The 24,868-nt window shown below is 41.4% G+C and overlaps 2 protein-coding genes across 2 annotated transcripts in view; one reads left to right on the forward strand and one right to left on the reverse strand.

Moving 5' to 3' along the window:
- Positions 1 to 788: 788 nt before the first annotated feature.
- On the reverse strand, positions 789 to 12,021 carry LOC137635617 (uncharacterized). The gene is made up of 4 exons (XM_068368088.1): positions 11,938 to 12,021; positions 8,570 to 8,814; positions 6,935 to 7,104; positions 789 to 3,668 (listed from the first exon to the last, which is right to left on the reverse strand). The coding sequence occupies exons 2-4, from the start codon at positions 8,664 to 8,666 to the stop codon at positions 3,411 to 3,413; spliced, it is 525 nt and encodes a 174-aa protein (XP_068224189.1). The 5' UTR covers positions 8,667 to 8,814; positions 11,938 to 12,021; the 3' UTR covers positions 789 to 3,410.
- Positions 12,022 to 14,324: 2,303 nt separating this feature from the next.
- Positions 14,325 to 24,868, forward strand: part of LOC137635614 (FIGNL1-interacting regulator of recombination and mitosis-like) — a 60,452-nt gene continuing 49,908 nt past the window's right edge. Inside the window, exon 1 of the mRNA XM_068368085.1 lies at positions 14,325 to 14,391. The gene's annotated coding sequence lies outside the window, so the exon portion shown is untranslated. The remainder of the gene's footprint in view (positions 14,392 to 24,868) is intronic.

A 24,868-nucleotide genomic window follows, 5' to 3' on the forward strand; every position in this document is an offset into this window, starting at 1 on the left:
TTAAAAGCTCTGGTATTTTTTGTCTAGGAATATATTTTCAATTTTGCACAATCATATCGTTTACTTTCTGTTACCAGATACAGTACTGATTTTGTTAATACTATCTGTTAATACTATAGGAACTGCTACATTAATTATTTAAAAATCTCAAAAGGTTTTTCATCTTGCACAATCATATTCCTGTGGAAGATACAGTGCTGGTTTTGTTAATACCATTAGAGCTGATGTACGTACCTTGATTTACTACAAATCTCAAAAGGTTTTTCATCTCGATTACGTTGACGTTAAAGATACAGTGCTGGTTTTGTTAATACTATTAGAGCTGACGTACGTACCTTGATTTAATACAAATCTCAAAAGGTTTTTCATCTTATGTTGCCGTTAAAGATACAGTACTGGTTTTGTTAATACAATAAGAACTGTATGTACAGTTTAGCATATTAATTCCAGGCATATTGCACTCTAAAGAAGTGAACCATCACACCCTTACTACACAGCGAGTTTCTGTGTGTAGCCGCACCCACCACCTCTGCGTACACTATTGGTTACTCGATGCACAGTAAGGATGTGACAAGGTGTGCTTCCGCAGAGCGATGGGTGCCAGGAATTTTTGCATCCATCTGTACTTTATTCATTTACAAATTTCAAAGGTGAAGGGAATTGTCATTGACAAAAATGTAACTTTATCGTATTAGAACAAATTTCAAAGGTGAAGGGAATTGTCATCGACAAAAATGTAACTTTATCGTATTAGAATGATACATTGTTGAATAAAAATATACATTATAACATGTATACATTTCTAGGTTATCAGAGTTTTCCTCATTGTTAAGAAATTACGGGATTTATAGTTTCAAGCAGTGATGTATCTGTGAAACTGCTTGTAGGTACTTTCAGCGATACTAAAAATTAGATCTTCTTAGTTCGATATTTATTTTCTACTATACAAGACATTGTATATAAGGTTTCCAATAAATTTTTTCTAAATTTTTTACCTGGGATTTCATACACATCAAGCAAGTGGTTAATTTGAAACAATATTTAAATACTAGGAAACTTTTTATTTCAGTTCTAAAAGGGAGTTACAACTTAACTCGAACGATATTAAAAATGGTCAATTTCATAACTTGATAGATATAGTGAGAGTTTATGAAATACATTTCCTATTTTCATAAAATAAATTGTTAATAACTTTTCTGAGGATAGGTCTAAATGACTATTAACTCGTAAAATGATTTGCCAAATTAGAATCCAATAAGAAAAACAGAAATAAGGTAATAAAGATAAAATAAATATCAACATTCGGTTGAATGTACAGCATTCTCATACGAGTACACCATTGACACCTGGTTGATATGTACATCATTCTCATACGCGTACGCTGGTTGATACGTACAGCATTCTCATACGCGTACGCTGGTTGATACGTACAGCATTCTCATACGCGTACGCTGGTTGATACGTACAGCATTCTCATACGCGTACGCTGGTTGATACGTACAGCATTCTCATACGCGTACGCAGGTTGATACGTACAGCATTCTCATACGCGTACGCTGGTTGATACATACAGCATTCTCATACGCGTACGCTGGTTGATACGTACAGCATTCTCATACGCGTACGCTGGTTGATACATACAGCATTCTCATACGCGTACGCAGGTTGATACGTACAGCATTCTCATACGCGTACGCTGGTTGATACATACAGCATTCTCATACGCGTACGCTGGTTGATACGTACAGCATTCTCATACGCGTACGCTGGTTGATACATACAGCATTCTCATACGCGTACGCAGGTTGATACGTACAGCATTCTCATACGCGTACGCTGGTTGATACATACAGCATTCTCATACGCGTACGCTGGTTGATACGTACAGCATTCTCATACGCGTACGCTGGTTGATACATACAGCATTCTCATACGCGTACGCTGGTTGATACATACAGCATTCTCATACGCGTACGCTGGTTGATACATACAGCATTCTCATACGCGTACGCTGGCTGATACATACAGCATTCTCATACGCGTACGCTGGCTGATACATACAGCATTCTCATACGCGTACGCTGGCTGATACATACAGCATTCTCATACGCGTACGCTGGCTGATACATACAGCATTCTCATACGCGTACGCAGGTTGATACATACAGCATTCTCATACGCGTACGCTGGTTGATACATACAGCATTCTCATACGCGTACGCTTGTACAAACAAATCACAGGTAATCACTTTGTGAATAGTAATGAGGCTAATATTTAAGACTAGCACCTGGAAGCTGACTAGATTGTTAACTGTCTACATAGAAGCCACCTCAATGCAGAGAACTTGTTAAGGTAATACACTGGTTTTGTTTGCTGATTAAGTTATAGAAAAAAATATCCTAAATGGTAATAATAGAAAAAATACTGTACTGTATAAACAAATAAGTCACCTGTACTAAACCTGTGAACATTTCAGCCTATTCATTTTTCAGGTACAGCAAATCCCATAATCACAAACAGGCTAAAGCTCTACGTACGAATGGACGGGCAAGCAACAAAATGCTCTGCTAGTGTAATGGACGGACAAGCTACGAGAAGCTCTGCTAATACGTCAGACTCAAAACATACATAAGGGATGTTTCTTGGTACAGTATAGTGTCAAGACCAAAACTGTTTGTATTTTCCAAATTCCACTTTATGCTGTGTACCTGTACAGGGTATTCCTTAACACTGTACAGGTATGTGGACCACCCAGCTAAAGATTTGAGGGAATTGTTTGCAAGATGATGTTTGGAAACTTAAACAATCCACAGTGAATATGGTCTCACACTATCTGCAATGCCAATTGTAAATGTTTCCCTCAACTTATTTTACTCGACTGCGGCACCTTTGTACTTATTTTGGTGTTTTTTCAAGAATTATTATAGACTATTATACACTCATCCCTGACAAGCTAAAATAATTTGAAATAAATATACATTAGTCGACTGTTAAAAGTAGTGTTAACTGAGGCACTTAAAAATCATTTACACCCGTTTCATATTACAAAAAGGCCTTGTAGTTCGTAACGTCGATACTCGGAAATGTTTATTGGAAATAATTGTAGTAAACTCAATAGTAATCCCCTGTAGTGATAATCAGCACAAATTTTAGATGTGCTTATATCATTTCCACAACCACAGATGTTTTCGGTTTGTCTCAATTTTTATACAACGACGTTACATAAACCTTGCCATTTGAAAGAATAATGAACAGTGCCTTGATACAAGACTATTTTTTTTTTCTTATAAAAATATAAATATCCATTTGGAAAAATGACATATAAGACGAGTATCTTGGAAATAAATAAATATAAATAGAACTACCCTGACATATGGAGCATGACAAATCTACAGCAACTGCGGTCCCTTTAACCATCATCCGGGCCTCCTCTTCCTTTGATGGTTATCTCACAACACAGACAATTGATGGTAGAACATTCTGGTGTCGTACATGCACACGAGCAGCTCTGGCAGTCGCATAGCGTCCCTGGACTGCAAAGGGATGGCGAGGAACAATCGAAGCACTGCGCACAGTTGTTGCTCTGCGAACAGTCATCCCAGCATGAGGTGCAGCCCGAACAGTCGAAACAACTGTCGCACTGGTCGTCACTGAGGCAGTTGCAGCTCTGAAAGATGAAAATATATATAATATCTTTTAGTGACCAAATCCACAGATGATGGACGAAAGTTCTAAACGTTTTTTGTAATATCTACAAATATACACCAAGTTTTCAAACACATCTTACATCATTGTGGAACCTTTTCAAGATAACATGGAAGTACGACATTGTACTTGTTTGCACCACCATATATATAATATATTAACCCTCTGGTGATTTCGGCTGTGACAAAATTGCTGTCGGTGTCATGACTTGTCTGGGGCATTGCCCCGTGTGCAATGACGTCACGTCGAACTACAGTATTTATGTTGATGTTTCGTCTTGTAACAGACAAAGGAATAAAGATTGTAATAAATCGAAAGTTGCATAAGAAAGCTGAATAAATTTTCTATATGGTACTTATGGTTATACGAATGGATAATGCCATAGTGCGTCACTGGATCACCAGAGGATTAAGGTAAAAAAAAAATTTGTCAGATTTCACATTTTACATAAATACACTACATCCAAAATCAAGGTATAGGGCTAATTGTATCCATCCTCTTGGTTTTAAGCAGCGGGACAATTTATACGGAGAGCTAGAGATAGGATCAGGTGGAGGCAATTGACAGACCACGTCGATGACATGACGCCCTGATAGATTGGGTTTACCATCTAAAAGACCTTGCATAGTGATACAGGTTCTATGCAACACCGCATTCTACCTTCTTGTTTTATTATTATTATTATTATTATTATTATTATTATTACTAGCTAAGCTACAACCCTAGTTGGAAAAGCAAGATGCTATAAGCCCAAGGGCTTCAACAGGGAAAAATAGCACAGTGAGGAAAGGAAATAAGGAAATAAATAAATGATGAGAAAAAAATCAATAATAAATAATTCTAAAAACAGTAACAAAACAGATATGTCATATAAAAACTATAAAAGACTTATGTCAGCCTATCACTGACTCTTGGCAACTCAAACCTCTTTATAAATATGACTCAAGGAGCTAGCTCAACTAATTCATAATAATAATGAGTTAGATGAAATGTCTATAATATGTATTACTGGATCTCAGGACTAGGCATATTCTTCAAAATCTCATAGAATCAATCAGAAAACAAAAAGATATGACCTGTAATTCCTGAGAGACCTTAACCCTTTTACCCTCAGGCTATTTGGAACTTTCCAACCCTTAACCCCCAGGGGTTATTTTTTTTCAAGCACATTTTGCAGTATATTTTTTTCAAACTGCTCAAACAGCCTTAATTTTTGTCATAGAGAGGTCAGGTTGGTCTCATTCTCTTGGAAAATGCCTGAAGTTTCTCAAAAAAATTATCAAAAATATGCAAAAAAAAAAATGTAAATAGCAGTTTTTTGCAAGGACGTACCGGTACGTCCATGGGGGTGAAGGGATGAGTTTTGTGAAACGTACCAGTACGTCCTTTGGGGGTAAAAGGGTTAAGATTTAGAAAACTTCTGTTTCAATCCAGCCCAAAATGCTAGCAAAGAAACTTCTAAATCATGGATATTATAGTGGCTCTTTCACAAAGTTGTCATATACATTTTCAAAAGGTTAGATTTGAAATAATTTGCAACGAATTTTAGTCTTATTTCTACTCTGTGATTTTCTACCTGAATTTGAGCACCAGCCACTCATTGAGATACTACAGCTAGAGATTTATAGGGTCCTTTGACTGGCCAGACAGTACTACATTGGATCCCTCTCTCTGGTTATGGCTCATTTTCCTTTGCCAACACATGCACCGAATGGTGTGGCCTATTCTTTCTACATTCTCCTTTGTCCTTATATATCTGTCAACACAGATTACCAAACAATTCTTCTTCAATCAAGGGGTTAACTACTGCATAATTGTTCAGTGGCTACTTTACTCTTGGTAAGGGTAGATGAGACTCTTAAGCTATGGTAAGCAGCTCCTCTAGGAGAAGGACACTCCAAAATGAAACCATTGTTCTCTAGTCTTGGGTAGTACTATAGCCTCTGTACCATAGTCTTCTATGGTCTTGGGTTAAAGTTCTCTTGCTTGAGGGTAACCTCAGGCAAACTATTCTCTCTTATTTCTCTCCCTCTAGCTTTTTTAAGTTTTTATAGTTTATATAAGACGCATTTATTTTAATGTTATTGTTCTTAAAAAGGGATTTTGACGAAGGAAAAATCTATTTCTGGGCTCGACCTGTGTCGCTCAGCAAAATGCTCCACTAGCACCATTTCTAAGGCATAGTTATTGCTAATTATACCAGAGAAAAAAGAGAGATGAATGGAATGCCAGGAATAAACCTAGCTCGCTCACTCTATGAGTGTCGGTATAGTATACTGGGGCGTGATAGAACCACGACCATGGGTCCCTCACCCGTTAGACCTCTCCCTCATCAACATCCCCCGCAACAACGAGGTGCCGTCCTACACCCGTCTGCTGCCTCCTACTACGACTATCCTTCCCCACCCCTACACCTCCCCACCCCCTTACCTCATTCCTCCACAGCACCAGAATTGGTCAGATGTGTTTTGCTTTGCTCTGTGTTGTTTTGTGTTTTTGAAGATGTCCGACGTTTTAGAGATCCCTGCGCCCAAGTTGAGTATTATATTTGTCTGTTTGGGATTTCTAGGTAGCGACACTCATCTTATCTTATTTTAATTTGTTCATTAATTCTCTTGTAGTTTATTTGTTTCCTTATTTCCTTTCCTCACCGGGCTAATTTTCCCAGTTGGAGTCCTTGGGCTTATAGCATCCTGCTTTTCCAACTAAGATTGTAGCTTAGCAAGTAATAATAATAATAATAATTCCCAATTATTTCTTATTCCTCATTTAATTAAATATTAGATGAAAAAACCATGACGGCAGCAAAAGTAATAATAATAATATAAAAAATTACTTGGAATGAATGACAAAATATCAATTTCTGGACTCAACCTGTGTCGCTCCGTGAAATGCTGCTTAAAGCACCATTTCAAAGGTATAAATACTGCTAAATATATCAGAGAAAAAAAGTTGCATGGAATGCTAGGAATATATCCACCTCGCTAACCCCTAAAGGGTGTCGGTATTTAAACTGGGGCGAGTGATACCACTACCAGAGGTCCCTTTCCAATTAGACTTCTCCCTTATATAAATTCATCCATGAAAAAGAAATTAAATAAAAGTAGAGACCGTCGTTCAAGTGTGGGAAAATTCTATGAATCCAAGAGATAGAATTAAAGTATTCAAACAAAATCACAGTTTGACTTCGTAAAATCTACTTAACTAGCAAGCTTCTTTATACTGTACCTCTTTGTCTGGGCAGCAACAATCGAGAATCCTAGAGCACGAAGGCATTGGCCCGCAGCAAGAGCAGACCTGGGCGCACCGCAGACCTATTTCCGCGCAGTTGCAGCAAGAGATCATTTGGCAGCTTTCACAGAAACCCTTCTTTAACAGACACTGCCTGATAGTCAGTCCTGTGAAAATACAGAGTAATTTTAGCATCTATATGATTTTCAAATTAATATTGTTATCAGTAAAGTAGTAAGTAACATCCACAGTATAAGTACAGTATTTTAATTACAATAAAAATATTAAGGATTGTATACAATCACAATAAAAGGACAAATGTTCTCATTTTACATTTTTGAACTTGGACGAAATGATTCATTTTCATTAGTCTAATCTCCAAACAACTGAAGTGTGAAAGCAAAAGAAAATTGGTTTGCAAATGCACACCAAGAGTATGTATACTATTCAAAATACTATAACAAAAACAATTACATGCTGTATGACCCTACTTTATAAACATTACGAAAGAATACCTATGGTTTAGAGTGAAATACAATAGAAACGAAAGCAAACTTATGAAAAATTTATTCTGCGGCAAAACAAATAAGGAAAAGTAGGTTATCATAAAGTGTACATATATATCCGATGGTGACAAACCTCGTACATAGCTACCGAGGGCGAAAACGCTGCCTCGTAGTAAAGGGGTTATACCGGATGACCAAAAAACTTTTTAAAAAAATTTTTAAAAATAAAAAACTGATAAAAGCTTGTGTATTTCTATCATATGAAACATGCCAGAAGCACTAAATCATATAAAAAGCTCACAGATTGAAATAACTTTTTGCAAAGCAGTAAAAAATACAGATAAAATAGGAGCGTAAACATGAAATTAAGCACAGAGGGTGAGATAGCCATGTCGTCCTGATGGAAGGTTCCTTCAGTAGCTTCCTTAGGGTATATTTGACTAGTCAAATATACCCTAAGGAAGCTACTGAAGGAACCTTCCATCAGGACGACATGGCCTGAGCCCACAAAACAAGAATAAATAGACAGAGAAAAAATAAAGTTTCACATACTATCACAAAAGTGACAGTTTAATGTTACATCTTATTAGTTTGGCTCTTTTCTTTGTCTTCACATGCTGTACATAGTTTGGTGTATTTCTTTACACATTTTCCTTTCCCCTAACACATGACGTTTGAAGGTCATCGGGGGATATTTGAAAACCAAGTTAGGGTAGAAAGACTCTTTACCTGTGGTAAGCACCTATAACTCTTCCAAGAGAATGACACTCCAAAATAAAACCAATATTCAATAGTCTTGGATACTGCCATAGTCACTGTACCATGGCCTTTCCCTCTTAGGAAAGAGTTCTCTTGCTTGATGTATACTCAAGCACACTTTTCTGTTAGCTGGTTTTTCCTCTTGTTTTTTTATATAGCGTAATGGGGAGGCTTCATAGATCTTATGATCCATATTGGTTCTCTAGGTGAACTCGAGGGCTTATAGCACACTCCCTTTGCAACTAAAATCCTAGCTTTGCCTATCATTGTTAAATAATAACAAAATCACTATCAAAGCAGAGAAAAAAACATAATATTTAATGCATGCAGCAATACTGTTACAAAATTAGAAAAAAAGCATTTCTACCTATCATTATAAGAAGGGTATATGCTGCAATAGCAATACAAAAAATAGCAGCCAAAGGGAGCTCCCAGGTTTCTTCTACAGCCGTCACCTCTACCATGTTGACCGCTTGCTGATTCTAATTCACTGCTTCAACTCATGATGGATTCCAAAGCATGGAAACTGAATGTTGCCATTCATTAAAATGTATTAGCAGTTTTAATAAAGATATTTGACTTGGTGCCCATATGTTGTAACAAATGATTAATCTGTAAGATAAGTACATACAAAAATTTTAAAAGTACATTTAGCAAATATAAAAGACAGTATACTGTAGACATAGAAACAAACAACATTAGTACAATGCTTAAACGATACTGAAAAAAATTCCTTTCAAGATACCATAGATGTTAAGACATCATAGAAGCTAAGCTCAATTGCCTACATGAACAATGACTAACAATTTAACTCTTTTACCCCCAGAGGATGTACTGGTACGTTTCACATAAGCCATCCCTTTACCCCCATGGACGTACCGGTACGTCCTTGCAAAAAAATGCTATAAAAATTTTTTTTTCATATTTTTGATAATTTTTTGAGAAAATTCAGCCATTTTCCAAGAGAATGAGACCAACCTGACCTCTCTATGACAAAAATTAAGGCTGTTAGAGCAATTTAAAAAAAATATATACTGCAAAATGAGCAGGGAAAAATATAACCCCCTGGGGGTTAAGGGTTGGAAATATCCAAATAGCCTGGGGGTAAAAGGGTTAAATAGTGATCCTGTACAGTAGTAAGTATTACAATGTAAATTCAATATGGCCTGTATCAATTCCTGCTATCAAAATATAAATTTTTAACAAAATAATTTGTATTTTTTTCAGACTAAAAACTTGAGGTCTTCAAACATGGATAAATCTAGCTGCAGTGCCTCAGGCCGATGCTAATAACAAGAAAGCCATGTATCTATACCCGGATGTCAACTAAGGCACAAATAACTATGGTCAGTTTGCAACAATGATAACATACAATAAAGGTTAACTGAAGCTTACCATTAAAAGTAAAAGCTTACGTCTAAGTAACTCTAGTGCCTCTGTGCACGACTATTTGAATTAAGCTTCCTTCACCTTAAATCTCCAGCTGGGGCTAGGTCACATAAACTAGATGCTGCCATTCTGGAAATCTCAATTCATATCTTTGTTGCATTAGAGACAAGATTAAGACTAGTGTGTGCCTCCACCTAGGTCCTGTATGGTCTACAACACAACCCTACAAACTGGCCTTCCAAAAAAAAAAAATAGATAAAATATCATTGTTTTAAAGTTCAATTACTTTGTGACAAGAATGCATTTCTGGGGGACAGCATATACAATAAGGGGGTATGATATATATTTGCATGTGCACTGTTCTGATCATGGCATCCTAGGTCAGTTTAAGTATGTAGGAATTATGAGGTTTCTGTTTATTAGTAGTAATGGGGCATGAATAAATATTTACTTAATGAGAGTCCTTGGGTAAAGTATTAAGGAAAAGGTGAGGTAAAACTGTGAGACAGATATGCATCCTACATGAGAGAAACTGCTCTCCAAACATGCATTAAAAGAATTATATGATTGATTAATAGAATTTGGAGCAAATGGCGATGCACTGCAGGCGGGGAAATCAATTGGCACAATTTACAGGGTAACGTTATGATCCAGTACCATTATTTTGGTTATACTATTTCTACTTCCTATGTTCATGGCAAGTACAACACACCTCGTCCAAGAGCTGCACTTTTACAAGAAACTGGTTTGACCTTAACACACTGTTTGAAAAAAAGACAAAGTTTGCAATCTATACTAGGCTAGCATAATGTATGGCAGAACAACATAGTTTAGGTGTTTACGGTAGAGGATTAGTAACTGCAACATGGTTGTGCACGTGGTGTTGGAGAATATCATTGACCTACAGTGTTACAAATGGGATACATCCTAACCTAAGCTTACTTAGGATACAGCTTCCAGTATCCAAGTTGAGCCCCGACCGGTGCCAAAATGATCCTACGAAGATTGACTGGTAATTTGGACGAGAGAGCAATAGTAGATATAACTTTACCCTTCAGTCGTTCAGAGATACTTTGATGGATGAGACACTTAATGTAAGTTGGAATTTACGATCGCACCATAGGCACCTACCAATAAGTAACACCTAAAATTAGGTTAGAAAGCAAATTGAAATTTCAATCCTTACCAGTCCTCGGACACAGGTACACACTTACCCAATAGCAATTTGCCTGTATGCAGATGTTACCCAACATATAAATTGATTAGATATAACGGAGCCTTTGTATATCGGCGGCCAGTTCCTCTAGCGAACATAAAATTTGAACATCAACTAAACTAAACTTCCCCATCCTAACCTAACCTAAAAGCCGTGTCCTTACCGACTTGCCTAATGGGGGGGGGGGGGGGGGGGGCTAACGCCCCGCTACGACCCCCCTTACACTGGTGTATTCTTAGTCAGCCGTCATCTTACATAAAGGTGGTCGCTATCATACATAACTTGACTAATGGTTAAACCTATGGCTAAGCAGTCTTACCTTGAGATATATGTGATCTTTACTGGCATTAGCATACCGTAACCCCATACCACCATGAAATGGACTTATATAGAAAACTTATCCTTAATCTCAGTTAATTAATAATGTGATGGATCTTTATAGGGTATTATTTCACTGTATTACAGGGCAATGTAACCTAGGAAAAAAGCTACTTTTTCTTATAGAAAAAATACGCTCTTCGAAAATGACACTCGTTCCCGTCGAAAATAAATATTTTCAGAAATATATACATATATCTATATCCTACGATAATGGGGGACCCCTTTTATAGTATCTATATATTACACATAGTCATAGGATATATTAATGGTTACCACCTATAGGGTATAATTTTACTGTATTACAGGGCAATGTAACCTAGGAAAAAAAACTATTTCTTATAGAAAAAATGCGCTCTTCCGAAATGACACTCGTTCCCGTCGTAAATGAAGTTTCAGTAATATTATATATATATATATATATATATATATATATATATATATATATATATATATATATATATATATATATATATATATATATATATATATAATCCTACGATAATGGGGGGACCCCCTTTATAGTACCTATAAATTACACGTAGTCATAGGATATATTAATGGGGGTATAATAATCAACACTTTGGGTACACGGTATTAACCTTACACATTATCAAAGGAGAAATTTGGTAACTAATCTTTAACGAATATGAATACCTGACTTAATTTAATAAGATAAATCTATTAATCAAAGATTACTTTCAGAATTTAAGTAATAGAATGTTGTTTAATGAGAAATAATTAAATATCACCTTGGCTAGAAGACAAGGCAAGCTGGTATACTTAATAATGAACCCTTGTGTCACCGGTTAAAGTTCATACATTTCTTGTATAAATAGCTTATTTTACTAATTATACTGCTTGTAAATAAATAATTTATGAATAAAATGTATCTTATAATTACTTGTATTCATAAAAGTAGCGATTTTTTAAACAAATATGGTATAAATAGCCTCTCTGGAAACTAATTTTTCCAAGGATATAGCTTTTCTATCTTTTTGTTATGGTTAGTTGTTTACATTGAACATATTCTACGCAGGGTTGCCAGGTTTTCTAAATGAGGAAAGGTCAATTTCTAATCAACAGAGGCTTTAAAAGGTCAACCCATTAATAGAAAAAGGTCAAAAATATAGTATTTAAGGGCCGGCTTTTTTCATATTACTAAAGGCCAACCTATCTAAATACAAAAGGTCAAATTTGAGTTTTTTTTGGCCCGAAAAAAGGCCAAACTGGCAACCCAGCGTAGAATTTCTACGCTGTAGTAAGTATAAACAAAGAGAAACTACGGGGTAGAATATATAGGCTTTAAAAGATATACATAAATGTTTTTTATATATATATACAGTATGTATATGTATATATATATATATATATATATATATATATATATATATATATATATATATATATATATATATATATATATATATATATATATATATATATATATATATATATATATATATATATATATATATGTCTTATTTATAACTGTAATCGAACAGTTTAACATGTTTTTTTCAAAAAGGCCCATAAAAGAAACACAGGAAATATGAATAAATCACACTATATTTCGGTCAATAAACATCGACCCGAAATATAGTGTGATTTATTCATATTTCCTGTGTTTCTTTTATGGGCCTTTTTGAAAAAAACATGTTAAACTGTTCGATTACAGTTATAAATAAGATATATACATAAATATACGAACCAATATATTGTAATCCCTGTAGTACAAATTAAGAAAATGTATGAAAACCAACAAATATGCTATACTAGTACTTAATAAATTAAATTGGAATGAAGCAATTGCTAAAATTAGTAACTTATAATGCTGTTACATAACAACACAGTTCATTATTATTATTATTATTATTATTATTATTATTATTATTATTATTATTATTATTATTATTACTATCCAAGCTACAACCCTAATTGGAAAAGCAAGATGCTATAAGCCCAGGGGCTCCAATAGGGAAAAATAGCCCAGTGAGGAAAGGAAATAAGGAAATAAATAAATGAAGAGAACAAATTAACAATAAATCATTCTAAAAAAAGTAATGTCAAAAGAGATATATCATATATAAACTATTAACGACGTCAACAACAAATATGACATATATAAACTATAAAAAGACTCATGTCCGCCTGGTCAACAAAAAAGCATTTGCTCCAACTTTGAACTTTGAAGTACAAATTAAGAAAATGCATGAAAACCAACAAATATGCCATACTAGTACTTAATAGATGAAACAGGAATGAAGCAATTGCCCAAAAGAGTAACTTAAAATGCTGTTACATAACACCACTGTTCATTGTACAGTATATGAGACAGTTTTTATTACTATATAACCCTTCTATACAGATATAGGTGGCCGCTAAGATGAATAAATTCAGGGTTATGATAATATCGGTTTATTAGATAATATAGACTACGAAATATATATGTTTGAGAAATTAGACTGTTATATCTGAACCAGCTAAAGAAGAATGAATTAAGTAAATTTCTTAATATTTGTTAGATAATTAGGTTGAAATTCCTTATTTTATTAAGATAAATGACTATAATTAGTTACCATTGTATGCTATATTTATCCGAAATATTAATAGCGCTCAAAATCTATCAAACAGAAATGTACTTTAGAATGAACCTTAGATTCCAAATGATGTTTCAAAAAGTTATTGTCTAAATATACTTTGATAGAATATATGAGATAGTGAATGATATCTTGATGAATATTATATTTATTAAAAATATTTTAAGCATAAATTATATTATAATAAACCTCCAATTTATTTATTAAGAGCAAGTGAAAAATAGTCATATCAAAGGATATACCATTTTAAAAACTGATTCTTCGCTGATGTTTACACAGGGGTGCCATTCGTACGATAACTATCGTACATGTACGATTATTTTAGGTCCAGTACGATGTACGATACATACCTTAGGTATATAAATGTGTGTGTTTAATTAAACAATTATACTAAAATATTTTGAAATAAGTCAATCATATAACTCCTTAATAATTGTATTGAAACTGTACGATAATTTTGGTTAAAATACGACAATTTTAAGTCTTATGTACGATAATCCAGTCAAAATACTCTAGCAACCCTGTGTTTACATTTGGATTTTGGCGTAAGTTTTAGAAGGGGTGCCAATTCCGAAGGTGATTTCTCTTGCAGTTTTTGGATGTTACGTATGTATTTTCATGGTTAATTAGGTAAATTTCATCTTATTGACAGAATATAGGTTTAGAAAAGTAAATTTTTCAAGTACTAACCTCATTATGTGTTTGCTTTGCCATTAAGGTAGCGATAGTGTCACATTTACTGTTAATTTGTTCTCTTCAGTTATTTATTTCCTTATTTCCTTTCCTCACTGGGCTATTTTTCCCTATTGGAGCCCCTGGGCTTATAGCATTTTGCTTTTCCAATTAGGGTTGTAGCTTGGATAGTAATAATAATAATAATATCAATATAGCCTATAATAATTTGATTTAGAAGCTAAACTACCCTAGGAGGGCTTGTATTTTCTCAATTTCTTAATTATTTTCGTGGCTAGTACAGTGGTAACGTTATCGCCTAGCATTCGCATGGCAGCAGATCGATCCCTACCCAGGTCCGTGAGTTTAAGCTGTTTACAAGGAAGGCCAATGCTGTGTTTGGGCACCACTGTTGGGGTTTGGGCTTGCCCGGCTGACGTTCTGGTGAGCATCTATTCTGATGGAACTGGAACTGGAACCAGACACCTTTAACCTTTATGCAGAATTTTACTGCGTAAGGTACCCATAGGCGCAGTTAAAGTTTTTGGGGGTTATGTATGATAGCGGCCACCTGTATCCTTGGTGACTGTGGGCTAAGAATAAATTAAAGTTTCACAAGTCTACAGGGTCGAAAAATGCTATATACAAACGAACGAACGAGACTGACTACAAATGACCCTTAGAATGTCAACAAATAAATAAAAAATATACAGGTCGTATAGGATATAGATAATTAGCGTATTTTTTCATCAGTTTATTATACATCCAAGAAGGTTGGGTGTATGTATGATAGCGGCCACCTGTATGTATCATTACTGTATGTCTAACTTAGAATACGGCAGTGTAATGGGGGGTCGCAGGGGGGCATTAACCCCCCCCAGTTAGTTAAGTAGGTAAGGACACGACTTGTAGGTTAGGTTAGGGGGGAAAGTTTAGGTTAGTTGTTTTCCATTTTTAATCAACGCTTGAGGAACTGGCCGCTGATATACAAAGGCTCCGGAAGAAGGTAATGTATAGAGAAGAAAAGTCTTGTTTTACCATTAGATACCGTTTCCCTAGTATGTTTTCCCCACTCAAAACCCCGAGTTCCCACTTGGGGTCCCCCATTATCGGCAGATATAGATATATATATATATATATATATATATATATATATATATATATATATATATATATATATATATATATATTTCTGATACGTTCCACCCATTACCCGACCTATAAGGTCGTGTGTTTACCGATCAGGTGGAGTCCTTTGATCAGATGTTCCTCCTTAATCATTTTTCTCTTTCTTGAGGCCTATAAGTCAATATTGTGTTGACTCGGTTAGACAGAGATGGGTGGTGTATACCATGCTGTCGTTATCGAACTGCATTTTTAATGTATTAACCCTTTTACCCCCAGGGTATTTGGAAATTTCCAACCCTTAACCCTCAGGCGTTATTTTTTTTCCAGCACATTTTGCAGTATATTTTTTAAAAATTGCTCTAACAGCCTTAATTTTTGTCATATAGAGGTCAGGTTGGTCTCATTCTCTTGGAAAATGCCTGAATTTTCTCAAATAATTATCAAAAATATGCAAAAAGAATTTAAAATAATTTTTTTTTGCAAGGACGTACCGGTATGTCCATGGGGGTAAAGGGATGAGTTTTGTGAAACGTACCTGTACGTCCTTTGGGGGTAAAAGGGTTAACATTTCATCAAATGTTTTTTAGGTATCGCTGAAATACCCCTATGTTAAAGAACTTGAGTTTTTGTTTAGCTATGAAAAATACAGAGTATCTACTTTAAAATTTAGGTGTTCATTTTTCTTTCAGTGCCTGGGTAATATGCCTCTGCTATGTGTTTATTTTTTATTTGATTTCTTTGATGTAATCAACCTCTCAAAACACACTATGAGTCTATGTATACTGTATATAAGTTGTGATTTACAGTTTACAGTACTATTACTTTTAGCGATGCAGATTTGCACCGACTCGCAGCGGTGCCCTTTTAGCTCGGAAAAGTTTCCTGATCGCTGATTGGTTGGACGAAATAATTCTAACCAATCAGCGATCAGGAAACTTTTTCGTACTAAAAGGGCACCGCTGCTAGTCGGTGCAAATCTGCCTCGATAAAAGAAATGAACTCTAGTACAATATGATGATTAGATTTTAATGTTTCTTGTTCAAGTAAATCAAACGACATAAATTTTCCCCAAATAATGTTTGTTCCGTAACCGAAATACAAACCACGCTATTTACAAAGGGTTATTACTTTTAGCGTAGCTGAAATGGCGAGCCATTAGAATTTAACGAGGGTGTATTACCCCCGCGCTAGTTAGCGGGGGGGGGTAGGGGAGTGGTAGCTAGCTACCCCTCCTCCCCCTCACACACAGGTGAATACTCACTTTCACTTTTGGCTCGGACTGTGACAGACGTCTCTGTCTTGGTCCTCGCTTGGCAGCCATTGTCTGTTTTGTCTTTACTTAATCGCTTACTTTTCTTTTACTCAATATATATGTAAACATGTTTTCATGTTTGTATATATATTTGAGTATAGAAATAAGTAAGTTTCCTTTTCAGATGTGTGTGTGTAGTGTACGATATCTACGTGGAGGCCTCGGCAGTTAGGCCACCACGGCCTAATTTTATGGGTTGCGATCGAGTTTGACTTCGGTCTTTCTCTCTCTCTCTCTCTTGAGGTCGTTCACCCTTTTACTATGTTTTACTACGCCCTTGTAGCTTCCTTCCCGTGTGGGTGGGGTTGCTACGCCGTACATTTTGTCTCAATTAGTTTATGAATCTAATTGTAGTTGTTAATTTTTCAGCTTGTAGAACGATTCCTTTCAGGTTTTCGTTTTTTCTTTAGTGTTCATTCATTTTTAAATTACATAATTACATAGTTACATAATTATAATTGTTATAATTCTGTTTTGGTTACAGCTCTCCTTCCGCGAGTGTAAGTGGTTGTGAGGGCACGTGCCTGTTGTGTAATTCTTGTTCCTTTTCCTCGGGATTCCTCTTCGGAGCCTTCCCGGGGGAATGAATGTGTACTAATATTATTTGTTTTATTTTTTTACAGTTACCGATCTAGTTCGTTTCTGTAATATAGCAACGGTGTGAGCTGTCTGGTTGAGTCCTGGGGATTCGGCTGTTGCTGCCTCCCCCCTTGTATTGTCGTCAGGGGCGTGTCTCCTTCTACTGGTAGTACTCCCGTGTCGACGGACAGCTCTCCAGTTCATTTTAGAACAGTCAGGAGGCTTGCCTCCTTGGGCGGATAACTTTCCTTCCGAGGGAAGTTTTTTCCTGTCCAGGCTTGAGCTTTTCCTCTTTTGGGGGGTTCTTCTCTTGCCTTTTTTTCGTGCGACTATGCTCTTGGTGCTGAGCGGTCGCACCTGCAGTTTCGCTCAAGGGGCTGGGCAACTGCAGGAGCTCCTCTTCGGAGGATTGCCCCTTTTAGGTCACTGGCTGACCAGTCTCTTCCACGAAGTGTTTCTCTTTCGTTCGCGAGAGAGTACACTCATAGAGACTCCTCTTCGGAGGTTTCTTCTGTTGCTGTTGCTGTTGGCCTCCCTCGCCGTAAGGCCCTCCGTCCGCCTCGTCGTAAGGGCCTCTCATCTCCCTATAAGGGTGCTTGAGGCGCCTTTTTGAATCTCCGTTTGCAACCTACAACTTCTTTTTCTCGATCTTCCGTCTTGGTGCAGATGGACAGCAGTCTAATCTCGTCTTCCGACGGGCAACGGTCTTCCCGACGGACAACGGTCTTCCCGACGGACAGCGGTCTTCCGACGGACATCAGTCTCCCGGCGGACAACGATCCCTTCGGGGCAAAGGGTTGCCCCCACGGGGGTTCTTCCCTTGCGTGTCAGGGTTTCCCTGCGCGCCCTTCTGTTCGTCAGCGCTCTCCTGTTCGTCAGCGCTTTCAAGATCTTCCCTGCGGTTCCTGTTACGTGCCCTGTGCGCCCACGTTCGCCCTCGCGATCTAGAACTTCGGTTCAGGTCGGGGTCAAGGACTCTTCTTCTTTGCACAGGCTTCCACGCGTAGCCTTCTGCTCGTCAGCGATCATCAGCTCGTCAGCGATCATCAGCTCGCCAGCGATCGTCAGCTCGTCAGCGATCATCAGCTCGCCAGCGATCTCCGGATCGCCCACGTGTGTTACAGCTGGCACGCCAACGTTCTCCAACACTTCTGAAGGAACATGGTTCGCCAGCTACTAGCTCAACTGCGGATGCTGATCGCCATCGCGCGACCCTCAACTGCAGATGCTGATCGCCATCGCGCGACCCTCAACTGCGGATGCTGATCGCCATCGCGCGACCCTCAACTGCGGATGCTGATCGCCATCGCGCGACCCTCAACTGCGGATGCTGATCGCCATCGCGCGACCCTCAACTGCGGATGCTGATCGCCATCGCGCGACCCTCAACTGCGGATGCTGATCGCCATCGCGCGACCCTCAACTGCGGATGCTGATCGCCATCGCGCGACCCTCAACTGCGGATGCTGATCGCCATCGCGCGACCCTCAACTGCGGATGCTGATCGCCATCGCGCGACCCTCAACTGCGGATGCTGATCGCCATCGCGCGACCCTCAACTGCGGATGCTGATCGCCATCGCGCGACCCTCAACTGCGGATGCTGATCGCCATCGCGCGACCCTCAACTGCGGATGCTGATCGCCATCGCGCGACCCTCAACTGCGGATGCTGATCGCCATCGCGCGACCCTCAACTGCGGATGCTGATCGCCATCGCGCGACCCTCAACTGCGGATGCTGATCGCCATCGCGCGACCCTCAACTGCGGATGCTGATCACCATCGCACCCTTTCACGCGATCATTCACCTGCGCATGCTGCTCGCCATCGCACAACCCTGAACGATTGCCCGCTTACGCATGCTGCTCCTCATCGCACAACCCTGAACGATCGCCCTCTTGCGGATGCTGATCACCATCGCACCCTTTCACGCGATCATTCACCTGCGCATGCTGCTCGCCATCGCACAACCCTGAACGATTGCCCGCTTACGCATGCTGCTCCTCATCGCACAACCCTGAACGATCGCCCTCTTGCGGATGCTGATCACCATCGCACCCTTTCACGCGATCATTCACCTGCGCATGCTGCTCGCCATCGCACAACCCTGAACGATTGCCCGCTTACGCATGCTGCTCCTCATCGCACAACCCTGAACGATCGCCCTCTTGCGGATGCTGATCACCATCGCACCCTTTCACGCGATCATTCACCTGCGCATGCTGCTCGCCATCGCACAACCCTGCACGATTGCCCGCTTACGCATGCTGCTCCTCATCGCACAACCCTGAACGCTCGCCCTCTTGCGGATGCTGATCACCATCGCACCCTATCACGCGATCATTCACCTACACATGCTGCTCGCCATCGCTTACCGCCAGCGATCTTCTTCACCTACGCGGCAGCACGATCCCTCGCCGTCACGCCCATTCGCCTGCGCGCCCGCGCGATCGCTCGCCTGCGCGCCCGCGCGATCGCTCGCCTGCGCGCCCGCGCGATCGCTCGCCTGCGCGCCCGCGCGATCGCTCGCCTGCGCGCCCGCTCGCCTGCGCGCCCGCGCGACCACTCGCCTGTGCGCCCGCGCGACCATTCGCCTTTGCGCGACCGTTCGCCCTCGCGCGACCATAGTTCGCGGCGAATTCCACAGCCGGTGGTAGCAGCAGGGACGCGTGCTCCTAGGCGGCACTCGGGATCACCTCCATCCAAGCACAGGTTGGTAGTGCAGGACGAAGACAGGTCAGTACAGCATTCTTCCCACCTTCTTTCAGGCAGGAACCGTCGTGTCCTCTCCAAAGGATCGCCCGATCCCTTTCACCTTAGCGAGGATTTCGGACTCTGTGTCCTTGGAGCAGCAGACATGGTTTGATCCGCTGGCACGGGCGTTAATGAGGTTTATGAAACCAGCACTCACCGGCCAGGGTAACAAACCAGCGGCTGTCTCTCCTACGCTGAAGAGAAAGAGAGGAGTGGACTTCGTGGTGACTTCCCCCAGGGCGAAGTTGGTTCCCAAGAGGTCGGTCTCGAGGGTCCCCTCTCCTGCACGAGTACTCTCTCCTTCTCCCGCCCTGGAAGGATTTTTGGCGGGGGGGGCTTTCCGTTGAAGATTTCTCCATCGGACAAGGGGTGACTGCTTACCTCTTCCTCTGGGAGCTTACCAGGTTCTTTCCCTCCTCGGTTACGGCCCGAGGTTTGGTTCAAGGAAGCTACAGGAAGATCAAGGGTACTTTCCTCCTCTCGAGCTCAGGCACCTTGGCCTTTCGTCGTTAAGTATCTACTTGCGGACAAGCTCGATGTTGTACCATCTGGACGCACTGACTGAAAGCTTCCTTCGGGTGTCTCATCTGTGGAGGTCAACGACCTCAGACACCCTTCCATCCTTGAGAAGAGTTTTGTCTTTGCCCAAGGACAGAGACTTAAACATCTGCTGTGCGGAGTAAATCGACTTCCGGTTTCACTCCTCCAAGGCGCTTTCTTCCAGACTCTGCAGGGCTCCAGCTCCCTTTTCTTTCAACCACGTCGGCCTAAGTTATCGGCTACGACAACTGGGACAAGGTGTCCAATTGCAGTTTCCTCCTGTCAGGAACAGATGGCACGGGAGACTCCCCCGGGGGGGCATAGTCCTAAAAGGAGTTCACGAACTCTAGGATTGCAGGTTTTTTCGCTGGGAGGATGCTTAAGGTTACTCATCCGAATGACAGCTTCCCGATGCCCATTCCCGCACAATCTCTGTGAGTAGCCAAGGATATCGCGCCTGCCGTCTCTGTCAGCGAATTCAGTGTCTCTGAACTTCTATGCCATAGCATCAGCAGAGTTGCCCGGTTGGGCAGAATGATCCATACCTTAGGCGAAGGTCTTCCTTAGGATCATCGACGGCTTCACCCCCGGCCCCCTCAGTCGATCCTTTCTTGTAAGGAAGGATCTGAGAGGGGATGTCCATAGTCGACCTCTCAGCCCTGATCAAGTTTGTCGAACAAACCTCGGCCAGCGTAGACCAGCAGAATCGATCAGACTGGTAACGAGGCGACAGGACTCCTTTAACCCTGGATCGGAAGGACGGGTACTTTCAGTTTCCATTCCATCCATCTTCCAGGGTGCTCATCGAATTCAGCCTAAACTGCAAGTATTCCTGCTTACGATGCAGTGTGGCTATCCCGCCGTGGCATAGCAGGTTTGGTTCCCCAGAGAACTCTCCCTGCCTTCCTCTTGGCCGCTCAGGTGCAGACTTCCGCCTCCTCTGCTGTTTGGAGGGCTGGTCAACTCCGGTAGGCTCGGGTTTCGACCTTCTTCAGCGCCGGGAAAAGCTTCCGAATGCTGACCATGAGTGTGGGCTCATGGTATTTTGCTTGGAGCCTTCTCTTCCTCTGCCTCAACATCTGGAGTATCTGGCCATGATATTGAGTCAACCGCCTTACCACGTTGGAAACCCCGCTTCTCGTCCGTCCAGCGAGGTTAAGCAACGTCGGTACTTGGATGGGTGACCACCTGGGGACGCCAGATTCTGTTACCACATCCTCCGAGCCTTCCTTTCGGTTCACCGTGGCAAGACTGAGGAGAGTCGCAGTACCTGTTCTCAGTCAAGCAGAGTTTTCAGCCCTACCTTGGAACGTTTCCTAGTTCTTCTTTCCTCATTGACCCGTTTATAGTCCGAACGGTCGCCTCAGGATAAGTTCCATGTGGGGCGATCCAAGTTCCGGTGGCTTCAGGCAATGTTTAACCGGACTCCCTGGCCCTATGGGACCAGCGGAACTATTAAACCTGCAATGGGTGTTGACCTATGGAGCCTCTTGATGGTAGTGGATATTCTCGTCCTTTCCCCACATTCTTGATGCGGTTCTCGGACTCGTCAAAGGAAAGGGGGGGGGGGGGGCATGTTCCGGTCCAGGCCTATGGTCAAGACCTGAAGGATACCTCTCCATCATTCAGGCAGGCTTAAGGGCCTTAGTCTGGCCCCTCTTCAGATCCTACCGCTCCTGCCAAGTCGCCCCGTTGCGTGTCGACTTCATGCTAACCAGCAGGGGACGCATTTTCACACCTTCACATCTTGCAGTAGAGATATCGGGATGATTGAGATTCTCTCAATTCCACCATCGGCTCTCTCATTCCAGGCAGGGGAATGTTTCTCTCAGACTATCCGAGCAGAGCCTCATAGAGAGAGTGTACCTAGGGGTCTTTGACCTTGGGTAACCAGCAAGTGCTGGTCTGGGGGACCTGATCGCGACAGCTTGGAACCTCAAGCTTCCGCTAGTTTTCCCCCCAGTCTCAGACCCCGAGACTCTGGCAAGATGCATTCCGGTGATGGTGGGACAACTTCGACGCCTGCGTCTTCCCTCCTTTTTGTCTGCGGACAATGGGTCTCAACAAAACCAGGTTGTCTGTCAACCTTTCAATGGGAGAGCTCCACTGGGACTATGTGCAGAACGGTTTCTGGACCCTCTGCTTCCCCTGACGGAACTCCCGGGAGAGCTTCTCCCACGGCGCAGACTACTCAAGCAACCACACTGCGACATCTCTCCCGAACCGGGGCGTCGCTTCGGCTTCATGCCTGGAGACACTACGCTTCCTCCTCTAGAAGAGACAACCCGCTACAGTCGCGGTAAGGAGGTCGCGTCATCTGCGATAGTCATCCACAGGGGTCTCCCAGGCAAAGTGAAGAGTCTAAGGTGGTTGGTGCCGTGGGAGATATACCTCTTCCCGTGAGACCTCTTCTCCAGCAATAACGGTCTTATTGCCTTTCGGCGGGAGGAAACTCCTTTCCGCTCTTGGCAATGAAGCCTGTCGCTCAGCCTTTCCCTGACCTTCAGGCTTAAAGGAATAACTTTTTCCTGCCCGCTGGATCTATCCTCGCTCATGCGAAGCTACGATCGTCCCTGCCCTAGTCGGAGGAAGACCTCCAACTTGGAGCATGGCTCGGACTTTTAGTCCTTTAAGAGATCTTCTCAAGACCCTTTTACGACAGGCCTCGGATTGTATTCCGCCCTGGGTCTTCTGCTCACTCTGGCCACGGCCAGTGTGTAAGCAATCTTCTTGGTCTCTTACTACTCCCCCCCTTTCTAAGGAAGAGGGGAAGGCAACATTCAGGCTCGCTCCTGAGTTGTTGGCTAGACTCAGAATCTGAGGGTCCCGACCCTTCGGTCCGATTCATTCAAGATTTTGAGTCTCCATTCTGTGTCTGATGTCCCAAGACCTTCTCTTTCTTGCCAGTACAGGAATCGAGAGGTTAGCGCTGGGAACAGCTGCAGTTTGGCCCCAGTTGCAGCCGATTTGGGAACACAAGGAGGACATGGGGGGAGAGTCACCAGTATACCTCTTCAGCCCGGACTCAAGGACATTCATCTCGACCTGTCTTCAGACCCTCCCCCGTCACGTCGCCCTACAGCACGATGTTGGATACATCGCAACGTCCCTCGCCTTCGAGTAATACTACTCTGTGACGCAGGTGCTACAAGCTGGAGTCTGGAAGCGTCTGATGACCTTCGCAGCCCGCTTCCTGCAGGGCGTGACCCACAGGAGTCTCGATACGTTTTCTATCGCTCTGTGGTGGCTACACAACAGCTGGTCTAACCTCAGGCTCCTTTTTGGACAGGTAGCAGAAGGTTGAGGGCATTGTTATCAGGTTTTAGTCTGCATGAACGAAAGAAGTATGTCTGGCCCTTACTTCTTTCTTCATCATCCCCTCTACAGGGAAGCAGCATCCTGGTCTCTGCATAGCTGACCTCGAACCTCTGCAGGTAAACCATGCTTCCTTGTGTTCCGAGTATTGAGTCAATACTGTCGCGTCCCCCATACCCTGACGAGGTGGTATTGGGAACGTCTTAACCCAGAGTTCCTTCTGGAACTCCAGGTCAACTGCCTAAGACGGGTCACACTTCTTCCTTCACACACAAGCTTACGTAGGCCACATGGTTCCTTGCGGTGCAAGGAACTTGTGAGGTGCAGGGACTCCTTTTCTCGAGTGCGACTCACTCGGATTCTGAGTCCCCGGGTAAAGCCAAAGCCAGTATGGCTGGGGACTTTCCACCCTTCCTAAGGGATAAGTCACCCTTTGTAAATAGCGTGGTTTGTATTTCGGTTACGGAACAAATGACAAATTCGAAGATAATTTGTATTTTTCCTAACCATACAAACCTTAGCTATTTACACATATTTGCCCGCCAGCCCTGTCCCCCAAGACAAGTCCTACCTCTAAGTGAAAGTGAGTATTCACCTGTGTGTGAGGGGGAGGAGGGGTAGCTAGCTACCACTCCCCTACCCCCCCCCCGCTAACTAGCGCGGGGGTAATACACCCTCGTTAAATTCTAATGGCTCGCCATTTCAGCTACGCTAAAAGTAATAACCCTTTGTAAATAGCTAAGGTTTGTATGGTTAGGAAAAATACAAATTATCTTCGAATTT

The sequence above is a fragment of the Palaemon carinicauda genome, unplaced genomic scaffold, assembly GCF_036898095.1.
Source record: "Palaemon carinicauda isolate YSFRI2023 unplaced genomic scaffold, ASM3689809v2 scaffold149, whole genome shotgun sequence".
NCBI classification, from domain to species: Eukaryota; Metazoa; Arthropoda; class Malacostraca; order Decapoda; family Palaemonidae; genus Palaemon; species Palaemon carinicauda.